This window comes from Neofelis nebulosa, chromosome 13 (assembly GCF_028018385.1).
Source record: "Neofelis nebulosa isolate mNeoNeb1 chromosome 13, mNeoNeb1.pri, whole genome shotgun sequence".
In the NCBI taxonomy this organism is placed as follows: domain Eukaryota; kingdom Metazoa; phylum Chordata; class Mammalia; order Carnivora; family Felidae; genus Neofelis; species Neofelis nebulosa.
This window is the reverse complement of record NC_080794.1, coordinates 6056450-6076437: the sequence shown is the minus strand read 5'-3', so window position 1 is coordinate 6076437 and position 19988 is coordinate 6056450. Positions and strand designations below refer to the sequence as shown.

The following is a 19988-nucleotide window of genomic DNA, read 5'->3' as shown; positions in this document are numbered from 1 at the left end:
TTTTATCACTGAGTAATATTCCACTGTGTATACATGCACCACTTCTGTATCCATTCATCCGTCCATGGACACTTGGTCTTCCATATCTCAGCTACTGTAAATAATGCTGTGATGAACGTGGAGGTACGTACATCTTTCTGAATTAGTATTTGTGGGGGGTGGGTTTAATACTCAACAGTAGAATTACTGGGTTATATGGTATTTCTGTTTTTAACTTTTTCAGGAATCTCCATACTGTCCTAGTGGCTGCACCAGTTTGCATTCCCACCAATAGTGCACGAAGGTTCCCTTTTCCCAGCATCCTTGCCAACACCTGTTATTTCTTGTCTTCTTGATTCTAGCCCTTCTGACAGGTGTGAGGTTTTGATTTGTGGTTTTTCATTGCGGTTTTGATTTTCATTTCCCTGACGATGAGTGATGTTGAGCATCTTTGCATGTATTTGTTGGAAAAAGGTCTTCGGAAAAATGTCTTCTTTGGAAAGATGTCTGTTCGGGTCCTCTGCCCATTTGTAATCAGATTGTTAGTTTTTTAAGTGTTGGGTCGTAAAAATTCTTTATATATTTTGGCTATTGACCCTTTGTCACATATTTTATGTGCACATATCTTCCATTGAGTAGGTTGCGTTTTCATTTTGTTGGTGGTTTCCTTTGTCTTGCAAAAGCTTTTTAGTTTAATGTAGTCCCACTTGTTTTTCCTTTTTGTTACCTGGCTTTTGGTGTCAAATTGAAAAAATCATCACCGAGGCTAATGTCAAGGACCTTTTTTCTCCCTTATGTTTTCTTCTAGGGGTTTTATGGTTTCAGATCTTACAGTTAAGTCTTTAATCCATTTTGAGTTGATTTTTATATATGTTGTAAGATAAGAGTTCACTTTCATCCTTTTACATGCAGATATCCAGTTATCCCAACACCAGTTTTTGAAGACTGTTTTTTTCCTTCTTGTATATTCTTGGCACCTTTGTTGAGGGTTAGTTGACTGTAATAAGACTTAGGGTTTAAAATAAGGGTAACTTGCACTTTACTTGACTGCCTGTTTGAGAGATAGGGTAAAAGGAATTGGGGCGACTTTTTTTTTTTAAAGAATGTAGGTACTGGGCCACCTGGGTGGCTCAGTTAGTTAAGCGTTCGACTTGGGCGCAGGTCATGACCTCATGGTTCCTGAGTTCAAGCCTTGCATCGGGCTATGTGCTGTTAGTGCAGAGCCTGCTTCAGATCCTCTATCTCTCTCAAAAACAAATAAGCATTAAAAATAAAAAAACGTAGGTACTTTTCACCAAAGATGAAAGACATAGTGCGCAAACAAAACAAAATGGCCACTATATATAATTCATGTCACACGTAGAGTGGTTGCTTCTTTCTTGAGAGGGTACAAAGCCTGAGGAATTGAAAGCACAAAACGTTATTGAAATTATGTCTTCTCTCTTCTAAAAATGAGAGTTTTGTTTTTGTTTTTGTTTTTGTTTTCTGCTCTGTAACTTTGCATTGTCTAACATAAAAATCTCTTTGCTCCCTCCCAAGTCACTAATATACAGTTAATGCTTCAGGAAGGAATGCCATGACCCCTAAGCTGCGGTCACAGTCTGGACCCGGTAACAGGGCCAGAGTGTTGGAAAGGCAGGCTGACGAGCACATGGACCTGGAGGGCTGGGATGAACTCGGGCTAGCGCAGTGTGGCGGCTGGGGCTGGGGGCTGGGCTCTGGATGGGGACGGTACCTTTGCCAGAACTTGCTCCTCTCCCAGATTCTGTTTCATTTAGGATTGCTCCCATCTCTCCGTTCTTCCTGGGTGATTTCATGCTCTCTGGCTTCATTGGTACCTATGTCCCCTCACTGAGCTCGGGTGGGTGTGGGTTCCTGCTTGCTCAGCATCACATGGCTGTGTGCAGGCACCTCACGTGACTTGTACAGAATTGAATTAATTCCCTTGCACAGGCTCCTTCTGAGCTGTCCTCCACTTGGCTGTTACCTATTCACCACACTACACCAATGACCAAACCTCGCCCCTCCTATTCTTTCTGTGTGTCTGATCCATTCCACTCTTTTCTGGCCTCACTGCTGCTCTAGGATATTTGATTATAGTTACTGTGCAGCCTCATCGACTCTGATCCACTCTGCTGCCCCAGGAATTGCTCTGAAACGTCCCTCTCGTGTGGCATCCAAGGCCCTTATAATCAGACACTTGACTAATTCTCCAACCTCGTTCACCGAGATCTACTGTAATTTTTTTAGTAACGTCCCGTTCACCCACCAGACCACTCCTAAATACGTATGTCTTAGTGATGATTGGGTTTCTCAGCATAAAGCATAGTTAAATGCTTAGTAAATACTTAATGAATGGAAATCCATATGATCAGAAGTTGGCTGGGAATTTTTCACAATGAAACGAATATAAAAGATTTTTTGACATGACACATGAAGGTACATGGAAGGACGAACAGAATATCGTTGTGAAGAGTGATAATACCTCTTTTAAAAGCTACTTATTAAGTCATTGGGTTTATTATTATTTTTTTCTAAGTTTATTTTGGTGGCACCTGGGTGGCTCAGTTGGTTAAGCGTCCCGACTCTTGATCTCAGCTCGGGTCACGATCTCACAGTTCATGAGTTCGAGCCCCACATTGGACTCTGTGCTGACAGAGCCTGCTTGGGATGCTTGGGATTCTCTCTCTACCCACTCCCATCAAGGCAGAACAAAGGACGTAGAAGTTTATTCAATACACCACAAGATGGGCAGTACAGCAAAGAGACTGTCTGCAGCAAGGTGGCAGTGAGGGGCCACAGTCACAGGGTGGAGTGAGGGAGATATGGGAATGGATGGAATTTTCCCTTTTTTGGTAACTGTGCCTGGTTGTGAGTAGCCATTTGGCTAATTAGAGCCTATGGCTATTACCAGGTGGGTCACTTAGTGAGCCTGCTTGCCCGAAGCTTGTGGTGGTCGGTGAGCCCTGTGGGCTCTTTGACCTTACTCAGGTTTACCCTTGGTCAAGCCTGTTGCTTAGAAGCCGCCTCTACAAAAAGGTTTTTACTCCTTTATTTTTTTTATCAAAGACAATACCAAGCAGCATTCTAGATATTTCTCTTAATGCTTTCAGCTGTCTGCCTAACTTAAGATTTCTTCCCAAATGCTCCGGGACCCAAAGTCCTTGATTTTGAGAGTAGACACAGGTACACCGAACGTCCATGGAGGGGGGGGAAGTGAGTGGACAGGGAGGTGTTCTGACTTGTAATTTCCATGTGGCGAAGTTGTCGACCCATTGTCCGTTTATTTGGGCCTGTGAGTTGAGTATATTTCTGTTGATTCTCTAATAGAAACAAAATGGCCGGCCAGCCTGCTTTCTGAATAAAGGGGGACATTCAACAGGAAATGTGCAGAATTTCCATGTTCTTCCTTTTGTAATGTGTAACTTCCCTTCTGCAAAAGGGCCTACAGATCTGACTGTACTTACTTAATTAAAATAGTTTTAATCCCACCTCTTTTCTAAGAAAGTGGGAAAATCATTTTTCGTGAAGCCTCTAGGTGATGGCATCATCAGGATGCTGGGGGAAGCAAGGAGACTGGAAAACACAAAGTCATCTCAACACCAGGGGAAGCCATTCACTCCCACAGACTCCTCGTCTGGAATGCGTTGTACGCCTCTGGCCGCCTAGACAGCACATCTTCCTTCAGGACACTCGTCTAGTGTCCTGTTAGCTCTGTGTCTCACGTTCATCATACCTCCTGAAAGACGTTCTGAAATGTCTCTGTGTTTGGACAGAGTCCCACACTGAGACACCTCAGGCCAGTTGACTTTCTGTGTCACCTCCCCCGCCCCGCCCCGCCCCGCGGCCTTGAGCTTGGTCAGATCAGTGCTGCTCCAGCTCCCAGTGTTGGTTTTCATCCAACAGGTCGGGGCATGCCAGTCCTTGCATGCAAAAAAGATGTGCCTGAAGCTATTCTCCAAGGGAGGCTGGCTGCCAGGGGGTCAGGGACCTTTTCGGGGCTAACCACATTCCTCACCTCTGATCCTTTAACAGATATTTAGAATATTCTGGATTCCTCAGATTGTGCTTCAGAGCAGTAAGAGCTGAGAATTAATGATATCCTCTGTTAGAATTTTAGCCTAATCTTTCAAGTCCTCTGTTTTAAGAATCATTTGTAATCATGTTCCTTTATCTTATGCTCCCTTTAGGTACTGTTATAACATAAAAAACAGTGTATTTTGTAAAAACAAACTGCATTTGTGTAATGTTTTGACAGCTCAGGTGTTACATCATTGAATTCACAAAGCTGAGGAAGGTAAGGATATTATTAACAAAGGACACAGTGACGGGGGAGGCATGGAAGGATCCAGTGATTTGTTTAGCATCATTGAGTTAGTGATTAAGATGCATCCAGACTTGATGCTTGGGTGGCTCACTTGGTTGAGCATCCCACTTTGGCTTGGGTCGTAATCTCACAGTTCGTGGGTTTGAGCCCCACGTCAGGCTCTGTGCTGACAGCTCAGAACCGGGAGCCTGCTTCAGATTCTGTCTCTCTCTCTCTCAATCTCTCTCCCTCTGCCTGCCCCTCCCCCACTCATGCTCTGTGTCTCTCTCAAAAATGAATAAACATTAAAACAAAAATGCATTCAGGCTCATCTTCTGGTTTGTACCTGAGCCACACTACATCACAATGCTTTGAGGACAGCAAACTGATATAAATGTCCTCATCTCAACAGGATGTGTGTTTAAAAACTTCCTTTGGAAGGAGGTAAGCTCTAGTACGGCTGTGCTGTTTTGCTACTTCTGTTCACTGCGACCCCTCTGGTGCCTAGCATGGGTTCTAGCACGAGACGGGCACCTCAGTAAAAGCTAACTGAATTAATTAAAAGGACGTTAATTAAAACAATTTTGTGGAGCCTGACAGAAAAGGTTGTTAGTCAAACCTATGAGACTATGAGACCCCCCCCCCATCTCAAAAAAGAGAAAACAAAAAAAGGACATAGGTCCCTGTGTCCTGAGCAACACAAAATACTTGGCACCATAAAGGTTCATCTCTTCAATTATACTCTTCCTTTACCACAGCTGTCCTTTCCCAAAACAAAGATACACAAACTTCCTTCTCAGAGGGACTTAAGATCTGCGATAAGGAGGGGCGCCTGGCTGGGTCAGTCAGTAGAGCATGTGACTCTTGATCTCAGGTTTATGAGTTCAAACCCCACACTGGGGGCAGAGATTACTTATCACTGAGATCTTAAAAAAACAAAAAAAAGGTACGTGATACAGATGTTTTCAGGAAACAGCTAAGCCAGCCCTAGAGTCAGAGTATGCTTGGAAGACACCCATCGTAACCAATTCTTACAAACCCTGACCTGTTTAAAATAATTTGTGATTTAAAGCGATTAAAATAGTTTGTGATTTAAAAACTTTTCAGTGGTTCATTCCATGCTGAAAAGCACTTGACAGATACCCTACAGTTAGAGGAATAAGCTCTCGTCAAGTCAAGAAAAAACATCTCCCCTAACCAGTTTTCAAAGGGTTCTGGGTTAGTCTAATTACAGACCGTATTCTTCATTTGTGGAGATAGGACACCTGACTTGCTGTCCTGGAGGCACAGAGGAGTTTTTCAAGGATGGATTTGTCAGCCACAAACTTCTCTTTCAAGCACCTGCAAGCGGGTCATATTTTGTGCCTTTGTGATGTGACCCCATGAGACAAAAGTAACAGGTGAGCTGTGTGGATACATATGCCTCATCTGAAAATGCTTTAAAGCTGCCAGCTGGGCCACATGGAAATTCAATCTCCATTGCATAGGGCTCGAGGCAGCCGAGTTATTGGACACTGGCCCAGGCTTTCTGATAGGCAAGTATCAGCAAATCATGTATCAGGTAATATGTTTACAAAACCACATTCCTCCCTCCTCCCAGCATTCCATCCAAATTTTGCACAGCCAGCGCTGTTCTGACCCTGTTTGCTCGGAGATCGTCTGCCAGGCGACCCGGGTCTGCTTTAAGTCCAGAGGTGGACGGAGAAGACAGCGGGCGTCGAGCTGACCCCTTCTCCAGTTCCAAGTTGGGGAAGGGGCCGCCAGGCCCCACCAGGCCGGCGGGTGGTGAGCGGCGCCTGTCCCGACCGCGGTCCCCCGGAGAACTCGCAGCCCGCAGGAGTCAGAGCGAAGGAGGGCTCTGGCGCCATCTAGTGGCGGCGCTCCCGCCGGCGGCCCTGTCCCCGCGCCGGGCGCTCGGGAGCGGAACTGAGACCCCCGCCTCCCCCAGCCCGGAGCTGAGATTCTGTACAAAGTGCACACAGATCGTCAAGGGCAAAGCGAACATACTTGAACGTGGATGTTTTTAGGGGGAAATAAAAGTGCATCCGGGAAATTGTACCAGGATAACCTTTTGCCAAGTCTCTTGTTTCAGAGCCCCATAAATTTGAATGTTACGTGGGAGCGGAGGCCAAATGAGAATGCGAAATACAGGAAACTAGTTGGAAGGATCCCTGACTTGTCAAAGAGGCCTCATTCCAACGTGAGCCTCAAAGTGCCTCAAAGCAACCTATGTTTTGTGTAAAAGGCAAAGAGTAAAAAACGTGGCAGAGGGTTTCTTTAACTCCTTAACTTCCCAGTTCTGTGCAAAAATAGAGGGGAAGCCGTGGTGGGACAGATTTTGGAACCAGAGACTTGGGTCTTGGGTTCCAGATTTGCAGCTTACTAAGGACTTCACTTCTTGGAGCTTCCTCGGATTCATTTCCAAAGAGAATGAAAACCCCGACTGCACCCACCATCTATGTATCCACGCCCATCCCCCCAACACTGTGGGCGCACCTCTCAGAGCTGGGAGGGGGGGTGGTGGGGCATTGGCTTTGGACCACTGGTCGACCTTGCTGCAGTCATGCATCCTGCCTTCCGCACCATCTCCCCCTCGCTGCTAGATATTTCCAGTAGCAGAGACATGGTGTAATTTATCCCGTCTTAACAAAACCTCTCGACCCTTTGTCCCCTGCAGCTGGCATCCCATTTCTGCTCACTTTTACATTATAGCAAAATGTCTCTAAAGGGCTGTTCATAGCCGCTGTCTCCACTTCTCCCGTGACCCACCTATCAGACTTTTGTCCTGGCCCTTTCACCCAGGCAGCTTTTGCCAAGGAAACCGGTGACCTCCACGATGCTGAATTCTGGGGTCAGTTCTCAGTCTTTATCTGCGACGGCCTATCAGCACTACTGGACAGGATCGCGCCCTTCTGGAAACCTTTTTGTTCTCTTGGCTTCAGGACACTACATGCTGGAGTCTTTCTCCCCACACTGGCTGCTATTTCCCAGTGTCCAGGGCTCAGTCCTTGGATGTCTTTGCCAGTTACTCGCTCCTTAGTGCTCTTAACGCAGTCCCGGGGCTGAAGATAGGATCTGTAGATGCTGACCACTCGAGAGTCGCGTCTCCAGCCTCCGCGTCACCACTAAACTCCAGACACAGAGAGCCAGCTTCCTGCGTGACCTCTCAGACTTGGCATTCCAAACTGAACTTGCGATCTTCCCCTCCAGATCTGCTGTTAGGATAGGAAAACATAGGCTAAAAGAGGCAGAGAGGGAAAGATTAGGACCAGAGGTCCCTGGGTGGAGAAAAACACAGAGTTTGGAACAACGCTGGGAGAGCCTGACCACAGCAGACCCCCTCAGGCATGAGGTCCCTCTCAACGTCACAGACCCCACCTACTCCCCCTCGGGTTTCCCTCGGGAATTTGACAAGAGACCTGACTAAAAATAAGTAGACCAGAAAACGGATGATCCACAAGGACCAGCGTGGCCACAGACCTCTCCTTGTATGACGAAAATGAGCCAATCAGGAAAAGGACAACCCAGCACCTAGCGTTTTCCAGCCAGTAGAGGTCGACCCTGAAAAGGAGCAAAGGGGAACCGTGGGAAACCAGGACCCTTGCCTCTACTCGAGGCCGTTCACTTTTGAATGTCGCCTCTCTGTCAAGAGAGCTCTCCTACTCTTCTTCCTTTCCGATCTTACGGTCTCAGGAACTTCTGTCTGCCGCCGCTCATTTTGCGTTCACCACTTTACTCTTCGAAGGGGCAAGACGACGAGTCCCGGTGCCTGAGGTAAAAAATCCTGCAACGCTGTCCCTGGGGTCATCTCCATCCTAACGAATGGTTCCTTCGGGCTTCCAGACACTCAGGCCAAAAATGTCCGTCATCCTTGACCCCTCTTTTTCTCCCACACCTCACATCCGGTCTGTCCAAAAACCCTGTTGACTGCATACACTGCATGGCCCTGAATCCAGTCCGTCCTCAACACCTCCCCCATCACTCTGGTTCCACGCTACTTTGTTGATCTATTTAATGCCCATCTCCACCACAGAAGAAGCCCTCCATCCGTGAGAGCTGGGGTCCCGCCCACCCCCGGTTTTGTGTATCACTGTATCCCCGGGCCTTCAAACTGTGGCCTAATAGGTGCTCAATAAATACTGGCCAATGAAAGAATGAATGAACGGAGCAATTCGTGAAGTGCAGGTATTTTATAAATGGTGGCAATCATTTTACATTGTCCTCCTTAGATATTTAATGTGAATCGGAAGTTAAAAGAGGAAATTGCACTGCGAAGGAGCAGTCAGACACATCCATGCGTAATATGTCTGTAGTTTACCTTAAAACACTTCAGGGACGCCTGGGTGGCTCAGTCGGTTGAGCGTCCGACTTTGGCTCGGGTCACGGTCTGACGGTTTGTGAGTTCGAGCCCCACGGCGCCCTCTCTGCTGTCAGCACAGAGCTTGCTTCGGATCCTCTGTCCCTCTCTGTGACTCCCTCAAAAATAAAAAAAAAAACAAAAAAACCCTCAAAACTGCACACTTCAGCCAGAAAAGAAATAAATGAAGCAAAGCTGGCAAAACGTAAACGATTGTGAAATGGAAGCGATGCATGTGTGTTTGTTATACTGTATTCTTTCTGTATGTTTGAAAAATTCTAGTAATGGAAAAGTAACAGAAAGCATGATTGGCAGCATTTGTGGGATACCAGCTGCAGCAGCGTCGATTCAAAGCCACCTGCCCGATCGTGGCTGCCTGCCGAGCCAGAGGACCCCAGACGGCCAGCGAGGGCCCTGAGGTCCTGGGGGTGGCGGTGGGGGGCCCGGCTTACCTGGCAGGCCCGTGCAGAGAACCACAGCGGCGGCAGGGCGGGCGCGGTGCTCCCATCGTGGCTCCTGAGAGACGACAGGTCCGCCTGAAATGCAGCCCATTGCAGGTGCTCTCAAACAGCTCAGCTGTTTCTGGCCAAAAGGCTTTTGGTGCGGGGCCAGATTAACGCCTTTTGAACTTGAAGGCTGAAAAAAAAAGCTTAAGTTGAACTCAGAAGCCTGACAGAGCTATGTGCCAAAGCTAAACAGAAATGAAATAATGACTCTCCCTCCATGTGGCTTAAATGGGATAGCTCGAGATGCTGTCGGGTTCAGTGTGACAGCGTGTTTGAAGGTGTTCACGAATGGTGTTTTCTTCCCCCTGGCTTCAGAGTAAATTCTGGGAACTCCATTTTGCTCTTTTCTCTAGGTTGTGGGATCTGGGGCGATTTTTTTTTTTTCTTACGGTTTCCTGTGGTTTTCAAAATTCCTGCCCCCACCGCGCAGTATTCTCACAGTAAGAGAAAACGAAGCGTGGGCTTTTTGCCTCTACCTCCTGTGTCAGTTGGGATGCTTTCCACTGTGACAGCAAATCCAGATCATGCTGTAGCGGAACGGGGCTCTGCTGTTTCCTAGACAGGGCCGGTGAGCATCAGGTACCGGGATGAGCCTGGACCTTCTTTCCCGTCTCCCTTGGTCCTGCAGGGACGGATCCTCGAGCTTTAGCTCCATTTTCAGGCAGATGCTTCCCTTGTGGTCGTGGTACAGCAGTAAGGGCTTTAGACTAGCGTCTTTCCAACCTCAAGTCCAGTGGGAACGATGTCAGTGCCCTGATTCCTGGCAAAATGTCCTTGGTATCTCACCGGCTCATCTGCCCACCTGTAACCCAATGCCGTGTGGAGAGGGAGATAGAGGATAGAGCAAGGGACTGACTTGTGTCTAGGTTATGTGCCTCTCCCCTGAGATGGAGGTGGGACCCTCTCCCCGAAGTGCATGGGCTAGGGCTAGGGAAACATAGTTTCCTGGAGGGAATTTGGTATCCAGTTAACAAAAGGAGGGGAATAGATAGCGGATAGCCAGAATATCACAAATGCCGTCTTCCTACCTACATCCAGAAATTATTTGCAATAACACCATGCAGAGAAAGCTTAGGCCAAGGAAAGCTACTATAATTGGACCCAGAATGTAGCTCTGAGCTTCCTGGTGGCCAAGGCAAAAGGGAAAGTCTTGTTTACAGACTGCTAGCTCATCAGGATTAAACAGTAAGGAAGGATCAACAACAGACAAAACGATTCCAAAGCTCATTTTAAGCTGTCCACTTCCTCTGTTTTCTCTGTCCATCTCCAACAAGAGCTCTTATCCCCTCTCTGCCTAGAGACACCATATGGCCTGCTGCCCTTTCTTTGCAGTTAAATACGAAACTCTCAGAATATCCGGGGGGCTGGGATCAGTGCCGCAATCACATTTCACTGTGTACTCCTCGAGGGAGGCAGCGAAGCTGAACTCGGAAAGGCAAAAAATCCACTGCCATCACATCATCAATTAGTCAGAACAAAGGGTCGAGACACTTGGAATTTAGTTCTGTTTCTCTTTTAGAGTCATCTGCAAGCCCTCCCCGCCCCAGCCTGACTCTGTGGAAAAGGAGCGAGCCGGATCAGATGGTGACGCCAGCGTTCCTGCCTGACTGCAAGAAAGCGCATTGCACGGCGGGGAAAGTGGAATCCTGCTCGCCGAAACCCATTTCACAATGGTTTTTGCATCAAAAAGGTTTTCCGAGGTTTTCCTCCCAGACCACGTAGTTTCTCACACAGATCCTGAGGGTTTCACACTCCATTCTTTTTCCTGTGTTGACAAGCGGAGGAAGCACATCTGTTTAGGCCGGGCGGGTGTGGCGCTGGCCGGGCCCCTGCCCTGCTCTCCTGGGCTTGCCTGTTGACGAAGCGGGAGCCCAGCCAGACCGGCCAGCAGCTGCAGGTGTTGAGCGGAGGGCTGGCCAGAGAGCCGCTCACTTGGCCCCCGCAGGGAGCCTTCCTGACAAATGTCACCGCTGCTTTGGGAAAAGAAAATGTTGACAGGGTGACCCCTTCCTCCCCACCCCTAAACTTCAAGTTTACAGAGTACCTGCAGGGAACTGTTGATCCCCCAAAGTGAGGGGGAGGAGGGCACCTTTTGGTCTTACTCCTGCTTGGGATATTTTCCTCTCTAGATTGGTCCTATTTGCACCTTAGTAATGGCCAGCATTATTATTATTATTATTATTATTTTTTTTTTTTTCTTCTGGAAAAGCCGTATAGGAGACTAATTTGACTGTAGGAAGGAAATGATTTGTAACCTTTCCTGTATGATCTGTTCAGTCTCTCTCTTGTGTTATTCTTATGGTCTGGACTTTAGTATTTTATTTTATTAAAAAAACCTTTTTTTAATGTTTATTTATTTTTGAGAGAGACCGAGATCAGGTATGAGCAAGGGTGGGGCAGAGAGGGAGACACAGAATCCGAAGCAGGCTCCAGGCTCTGAGCTGTCAGCCCCAATGTAGGGCTCAAACTCACAGACCGTGAGATCATGACCTGAGCTGAAGTCGGACACTTAACCCACTGAGCCACCCAGGCTCCCCTGGACTTTAGTATTTTGACTTGGAGTCGTATGTTGAGCATCCTTTTGGCTTCCCAGAACATATGTGAGTGGACAGCAGTCGCCTCTCCAAGGTGAGGACTGTTGCTTAGACTTGGTCTTAGTTATTTTAGCCTTCTGTTGGGGACTAGGATGTGACCTGGTAAGAATATGCCTTAGGTCGCCTGCCATGGTAGAAGGACATCACCACAATAAAGAACATTTTCGGCTGCTTTGTCTCTCCAGGCCGCGATGGCTTTCTCCCAACACAGACACCCCACTAGGCCACTATTCATCTTACATAGTCAGAAGCCTTGTTTCAAACATTGGGTTGCAAAGTACAGTGGGTCTCATGATGACACATGGTTTTTCATACTTCCAGTAGTTTTTATGAGTCTGTCACAAATGGACTGATTTCGCTTTAAACAAAAGGTCTTTTATTTTGCTAACTTTTATTATGCTAAAGGTCTTTTATTATGCTATGATAATGCATACACACAGATTAAAGGGGTTTTTTTTCCCCCTGAGAACAGTTGTCTACTCTCAACGGGAAAGAATACCGCAACTCGACTGATGGCAGTGCCATGGACTGTTTTATGGAAGAAAATAATGTAGCAGCTAAAATAAATGTGTGCTTTGCTTGAGCAAGGATCATTTATGAAATTGCCCAGTCAGGGGCTACACCCAGGACTTGCCTTCTGTAGAGGTTGTAACAATTACACAAAACCCAGGGAGACTTCCTTGAAACAAGCAAATGTTGCCAGTTGACAACAGGAATGTAAACATGACTCCAATTAGCGGATATACTAATGGCTCTTTCCTATCTGGGATTTTAGCTGTGTTAGCTAAGAGAGGAAAATTTCTCCCTCTGTCTTCCCACTTGCTCATCTCCAATTAAATTACTTACAGTCAATTCACAGGCCTTCGGGGATGATCAGCTAATTTTGAAACATCGCCTAAAATTCTGCAAACAGCGTAGTTAAGCCAGGTAGGTTAGGAGAATGCCCTCAGAAGCTTAGTTTATAACTAGGCTCTTCGTTTATAATTAGGCTCATGCGTCACGTTTCCTGCGTTGCTTTCTGGGAGGTGCACATGGGAAGAACTGACTGATCCATGTGGCCTTTGGATTTCTTCGGGGTGAAACAGATCTTTGTTCTAGCACTTTGCACTCATTACAGTTGTTAGGAGAGGATGAGAGAGAGAGAAGGAGAAAGATTGATTTTATGTGTCAACTGGAGGGTATTTTTGGATGAAATTAGCATTTATTTTTTATTTTTAAAAAAAAATTTAATGTTTATTTTTTTATTTTGAGAGTGAGAACAGGGGAGGGGCAGAGAGAAAGGGAGAGAGAGAATCTCAAGCAGGTTCCACACTGTCAGTGTAGAGCCTGACACAGGGCTTGAACCCACAAACCATGAGATCATGACCTGAGCCGAAATCAAGAGTTGGACACTTAACCGACTGAGCCACCCAGGCACTCCTGTTTTATCTTTTATTTTTAAATGTTTATTTATTTATTTTGAGAGAGACAGAGAGAGAGAGAGAGAGAGAAAGAGAGAGAGAGAGAGAGAACATGCGTAGGGGAGGGCCAGAGAGAGGAGAGAGAGAATCCCAAGCAGGCTCTGTGCTGTCTTTGCAGAGCCTGATGTGGGGCTTGATCTCATGAACCGTGAGATCATGACCTGAGCCAAAATCAAGAGTCAGACCCTTAACCAACTGAGCCACCCAGGCATCCCAGATGAGATTAGCATTTAAATTGGTGAACTTTGAGTAAAACCGATTGCTCTCCCTAATGTGGGTGGGCCTCATCCAATCAGTTGAAGGCCTGAATAGAACAAAAAAACCTGCCTCTTTCAGTAAGAGGGATTGCCAGAAGATGGCCTTTGGACTTCATCTGCACCATCAGCTCTCCTGGATCTTTAGCCTGCCAGCCCACACTGCAGATTTTGCACTTGTCAGCCTCCATGTTTCTAGGAGTAAATTCCCTGTGAGAAATCTCTTTGAATTTTTTTTTTTTTTCAACGTTTTTTATTTATTTTTGGGACAGAGAGAGACAGAGCATGAACGGGGGAGGGGCAGAGAGAGAGGGAGACACAGAATCGGAAACAGGCTCCAGGCTCCGAGCCATCAGCCCAGAGCCTGACGCGGGGCTCGAACTCACGGACCGCGAGATCGTGACCTGGCTGAAGTCGGACGCTTAACCGACTGCGCCACCCAGGCGCCCCGAGAAATCTCTTTGTATACATATTCTATTGATCCTATTTCTCTGGAGAACCTTGATTAGTACAGTGTGTCCTGCTGAGGCTGGCTCATCTGTGCAAGACAGATTTTTCACTCAGGGAGTCCTTATAGATCAACATGTACGACGTTCCTTAAAAACCCTCTACAAAAAACACACATCTGGTCTTTCTCAGAAGCACTTTCTTGGTGTGCTTGAGCGCCATCTAGTGTCAGTTGTAGGTAGTGCAACGTCCGAGCCTTCCTGCTTCACTGTTTCTCTTGCCATCACTACCCATATAATTCCCTAAGTTCGTAGTAGGAGACGTGCATATTCATGTGTATCATTCACTCTTTTATTCACTCAACAAACATTTAGTGAGGGCCTGCTTGTGCACAACGCATTGCAGCAGAGGCAAAGACCGCCCAACAAGTGGTCCCTCCCCGATCACTGAGCTCATCATCTAGCTGGAGACAAGGAACACAAGCAGATGATTATGGTCACGTGTGCTCAGGGCCACGAGAGAAACGTGAACCAGGAGCTAAGGCCTGAGCAATGGAGACTTGAGGGTGGGCCACCGTTTGAGGGCGTGTTTGCTCCCTTCCGGGCGTGGCGTTGGCTTTGGACTCAGAGGGGTCATGGCCATTCCCTGCAGCAGCTTCAGGGCCGGTGGGCCCATTCTCCTTCCCGGCACACCGCCTTCGCAATGGCTGCATCCTAGAGCGAGCACAGATGTGTCGGCAGTAGCAGAAACTTAGATGTGGACGACATCACCTTCCATTTCCTTTCTTTATGCTTGAGGGGAGGTATCCTCAGAGAGGCATACGACACTGTAGTGAAGACAGTGGGTTTCCAAGGTTGAATGTCCAGGAGCAGATCTAAGCTCTGGAAAGCTTGCCTTCGTTTTCTTGTGTCTTCAAGGCAAATAACAGTTTTGCCCTGTAGGGTTATGTTACGGGAATTCACTGTGATGACACGCATGGCCAGTCTGGGTTTTTGTTGGCTGCTGTTGCTGTTGTTGCAAACACCAAACATCAAACGTCGTTAAGTTAAAAAAAAAAAAAAAAAAAAAAAAAAAAAAGCGTTTCTTAGAAAAACATCGGGTAGCTCACAAAATCGGTGGGGAGGCTGGGAGTGTCTCTCTTAGTTTCTATTCTCTGTCTCTTGCAAAGCTCTTACGTTTGTTGTCCTGAGCCCTCTCTGCAGACTTTCTGCTTCCTAATCCACACGGAGGAAGGTGGGACTGCTTCCCGAGGGTGCACTTCTCATGCTGGTTCTCGAGGAAGAGACTGAGTCTCTCAGCGAATCAGATTCCTGGGCAGGCGTCCTGAGCAGCCTGGCCCTGGCCGAGTCTGGGGCACGGCGGGTCCAGCTGGCTGCCCGAAGCTCCCCACTGTGGCCCCAGAGGGGAGCTCCGCTAGGTGCTGTCGCCGGTCCATCGGGTGGGCTCTGTGAGCCCCTTCCCAGGGTACAGGGTAGACTTGAGTCTTCCTGAAAGTCCCTCCGGCTGTCAGCATCTACATCCTCCATTTGCTCATCCGGACGTTCCGCGGGGCCACACCGCTCACCCCGTGTGTCCTCTTCCTCAGCCCTGGGCCTGCAGGTGCTCTGGTCCCACAAGGAGCCACTCTTAGCTCATTGCCGGTGACCCTTCTGCTGATGCATGCCTGGGACTTACTGAGGGCTGGCCTGGCCTCGGCCCTGTTTGGATTTGGCCTTTCATAAGCACAGGACACTCAATGGCTGTCCTACAGGCCCAGAGCACCAGAGAGGATTTGCGTACATTTGCCAGAGTGTGGCAGTGGTTCTTTAAAGATCGGGGCCCTGCACTCCTAAGCGCCCAGCAGTACCTGTGAGGGAGCCACTGAGGGCTGCCTTGTGGGGATGGGGTGGGAATGTCCCCTAAGGAATCCAGGGCGGGGGAGGAGGTCAGGGGGGCTGGGGCAGGAGTGATCTGCTTGCTTCTCTCAGCATCTGCTCTGAGCAGATCGACAGGAAGGAGCAGGAGGAGCCTTTTGGGCCCTGTGCCCCCCGCTGCCCTACTCAGACCATCAGCATTTCATCCTTTGTCCCGCAAGGCTCATCACTCTGTCGTGGACTCAGACGCCCCTGAGACTCGGGGGTGCTCCTTCGAGCCAGAGACATCGGCAGTGCTTTGCTGTGGTGCTTACGCTGTGGTCCTTACGCTGATGGTGCTTACCGCTTGTGAATACCCACCGCATGCCAGGCACCGAGCTGGGTGCTTTGCATGCGTTATTTCCAAGTGTCCTAGGCATTTGGTAGGAGCTGTTACCCTATTTCATGGATGTGGCAGCCGGCACAGAGGGTGGGGGTGTTAAGGCCTGGCAAGGGTGTGCAGCAGGCCGAGGTCCACCTGGCCCTGGCTCTCCCCATTCTCTAGCTGCTGCTGGAAGAATCAGGGGCAAATTCAGGCCCGTTGGACGGTTCCCTCAGCAGGGGGTGGGGGAGCAGGGGCTTCTGAGCCTGTGCTCCCCTCCTATGAGGTGGCTCACTCGGTTGAGTGTCCGACTTTGGCTCAGGTTGTGATCTCACGGTTCATGGGTTCGAGCCCCACATCGGGCTCTGTCTGCACCTCTGTCCCAGAGGCAGGCTGGCTTGGCTGGTCTCCTTCATTGTCTCAGGCTAACAAGGAGACTGTGGCCACCTCCTCTGCCCAGTCCTTTCCAGGTCTGGCTCTGTGCTAGACGGCTGACGCTGCCTCCGGGAAGACACTGTTGCATCCCACCCTGTGGCAGGGGGAGGCCCATTTGGAGCCTCGCTTTCAGCCTCATGGTGGGGACAGGGCCTCCTCTGGCAGGCGGCTCGTGGCTGGGGCTGACTGCCAGCCTCACGGTCGCCCATGACTGCTAGAAGCAAGGTTCTTCAGGGCAGATTGTGTCTGTGTTTCACCCAGTTTATCCCACGGTAAGATGACTTTTTGGTGAACGTGTTGGGAAAACTGACTTTGGGACAGCGGGAGGCCTAGAGACTGTTGGGCACAGGCTGGTGCCTCGGTGGCTTGCCCCGGTAGCCTTGGGCCTTGGAGAGGCGGGCACTGTCCCTTATCCAGGGCAGGCAGTGCCACTGAGTTCTGTCTGCACTCAGCTAAAGGGGTGTTTGGCTTCCCTCCTCTTTCTTTTCTTTTCTTTTTTCTTTTCTTTTCTTTTTTCTTTTCTTTTCTCTTCTCTTCTCTTCTTTTCTTTTCTTTTCTTTTCTCTTTTCTTTTCTTTTCTTTTTTTTTCTCTTCTCTTCTCTTCTCTTCTCTTCTCTTCTCTTCTCTTCTTTCAAGATTTACTTATTTTGTGGAGAGCGCAAGTGTGGGAGGGGCAGAGAGAGTGGGACAGAGATCCAAAGCGGATTCTGTGTTGACAGGCTGATGGCAGAGAGCCCGACGTGGGGCTCGAACTCATGAACCTCGAGATCATGACCTGAGCCGAAGTCGGACGTTCAACCGACTGAACCACCCAGGTGCCCCTTGGCCTCCTCCCTCTTAACCTGATGTCCAGGCCACATGCACTGGAAGGAATCAGTTGCCATGGTCACTTTTCCCGGATGGGGACCCATGGTGTCCCGAGAGCCAGGCGGTGGTGGTCCTCGCCTGCTGCAGCTTTGCTCCGGAGCGGCTGCTTTGCTGCGGTCCCTTCTCTGAAGGAGGATTGGGCCGTGTCGACCTCACATACACACGTGCCTTGGGAAGGCCAGGGCGCCTCAGGTGGTCAGTGCTGCCAGCTGCTGCTCAGCGGGAAGTTGCACAAACGGTGGTCATGGCCGTGACCGGTGCACCTAGTGATCGGGAGCTGGGCGGAGGTGATGCACCGATTCCCCAGGTTACTGCCGATTGGGGTGCTTTTGAGGTTTGGACCAGTGGGTGCATTAGCTGTGGAGGCCACCTGGCACTGTGGGGGGGTGGGGAGCCGGGTGCGGGTGTGGGTGCAGGCAGGTGATCGTGCAGTTGGGAGGCCTTGGATACGACTCTCGGGCAGGATGTCGGGTGACGCGGAGCCTGCCCCACACCCCCCTTCCTGCCCACAGGCAGAGGTGCTGCGGGGTGAGACAGGATGAGACAGCCTGTCCGGCTGTCCACTTGCAGTGATTACGGTCTCCGTGTTCTCGCGGAGGGGGTTGGTTATGAGGGAGATGAGGGTCTTTTTAAAGTGTGTTTATTGTCTTAATGGCTGATGACCGAGCTAGGACACCCTCCCCCTGGGAGGCTGTGTAGATGGGGGTGCAGGGTGCCTGGGGGAGGAGGCCTGGGGGCGAGGTCCCAGAGGTCTCAGGGGTCAGCCACTGTTCCTGGTTGTCTGAGCAGTGAGTGTGAGTGTGCGTGGGAGAAACACACACACAGCAGAGAGACAGTGTGGCAGCATCGGGGGCCTGGGCCCTGGGTTTGATTCCCGTTCTGGACCTGGTGGTTGGCTGTATTTTTATTTATTTTATTTTATTTTATTTTATTTTATTTTATTATTTTATTTTATTTTACTTATTTATTTTATTTTATTTATTTTATTTATTTTACTTATTTTATTTATTTTATTTTATTTATTTTATTTATTTTATTTTATTTATTTTATATATTTTATTTATTCTATTCTATTCTATTCTATTCTATTCTATTCTATTTTATTTATTATTTTACTTATTTTTAGAAGTTTATTTATTTACTTAGAGAGAGAGAGCATGCATGCACATGTGGTGGGGAGGGACAGAGAGAGAGAGGGAGAGAATCCCAAGCAGGTTCTGCACTGTGAGCACAGAGCCCAACGTGGGGCTTGAACTCACAAGCTGTGAGATCATGAGCTGAGCCAAAATCAAGAGTCGGATGCTAAACCAGGGTGCCCCTGGCTGTAGTTTAGTGACAGGACAGAAGATAAGGGCCCTGAGGCTCTGTTCCTTGTCCTCCCCGCTGCCATCATCCAGGTCGGGGCATCGGGGCTCTGGGCAAGGAAGTGCTCAGTGAGGGTGGGGGGTGACATCCTAGTCCCAGCAGGGGTGAAGCTGACCACCAGCTCTGGGGCCAGGGTGGGGATGGACTGGCTGGGGCAGGGCCCGTGGGAACTGTCAGAATTAAGAAAGGGATCTGAAGGGAAGGGTCAGGACTGGAGCATCCGGATGAATGGGTGGGGTCAGTCCCAGATCTCTGTTTAACACAAGCCAGGCACTGGGGAGACCTCACTCCCCAGTGAGAAGAGACAATTCGTTTCCTCTTGGGGCTTAGGGGCTAAGAAAGCTGGGGGATGTCCCCAGAGGGCATGGGCCTAGAGGAGCTTTTGCAGGAGAGCATAGCTGAGCCTTTATTAGTGGGAGAGAACAGCGAAAAGGCCCACCGCTTGAGGTCCACGGCCCTGGCCATGACCACCTTCTTGCCTGACATTTCCTGCAGCTAGCTGAGGTTTTAGAGGGAGCGCTGACTGGTTGTGACAACCTTCGTTCTGAGTTCCTCTATCTCTCTGGGCCTCAATCTCTCCGTGTATAAAATGGAACTTTTTAACTTGAGGGACTGTTACGAGGTTTAGACAATGTATGTGAGGCCTTCTCTGGAGGTTGGAACATGCTGGAATTATGAGTTCCTGTTCAGCAGGTTCAACGTCAGCATTCTTATTTCTGCAGCTCCTATAATCTCGCGAACGGGACGTCACCATTAACTCGGCCTAGGCCTGTCGTTCACAGATGCGAAGGCTGAGGTCAGGGGGCGGCCGGCCCTCCTGTGCCCTGTCTCATGGTGCATGACGCATCATCACCCAAATGATAAAGGGCTTGGAGAGCCAGAGTGTCCCATCCCCTCTCAAGGGGCTAACGTGGATGGTGGAGATCGAATGACAAATCTGGCCTCCAGTGTGAGAAACTTCCGGGTCACGGGGCCTCCCGTTCTTAGCAAGACAGAACTGCATGTGTCTTCAGATACCGATCCCGGGGCCAGGTCAGATGGGGTGACAGCGCTCCTTGCTCTGTGACATCCTTGTGCAAATCAGATGCTCTCCCCCTCAGACAGCAGACCCTCAATAAAATCAATAACGTGCGCCCCAGCTTTCCCCGCCGGGACCACATTAATCTTCACATTTTTGCCACATCACTGGTTCTCGTGACAGCTC

The 19988-nt window shown here is 49.0% G+C and overlaps 1 protein-coding gene across 2 annotated transcripts in view; it reads left to right on the top strand.

Moving 5' to 3' along the window:
* The window catches only part of TOMM20 (translocase of outer mitochondrial membrane 20), a 35699-nt gene extending 23374 nt beyond the window's left edge, over positions 1–12325 (top strand). Inside the window, exons 4-5 of one of the 2 annotated variants that reach the window (XM_058696191.1) lie at positions 10668–10838; positions 12215–12325. In XM_058696191.1, the coding sequence (XP_058552174.1) occupies positions 10668–10838; positions 12215–12255 (212 nt within the window). In that variant the 3' untranslated portion in view covers positions 12256–12325. Of the gene's footprint in view, positions 1–10667; positions 11917–12214 lie in introns of those variants that run through there. The other variant, XM_058696193.1, reaches the window with a different exon arrangement.
* Positions 12326–19988: the final 7663 nt, after the last annotated feature.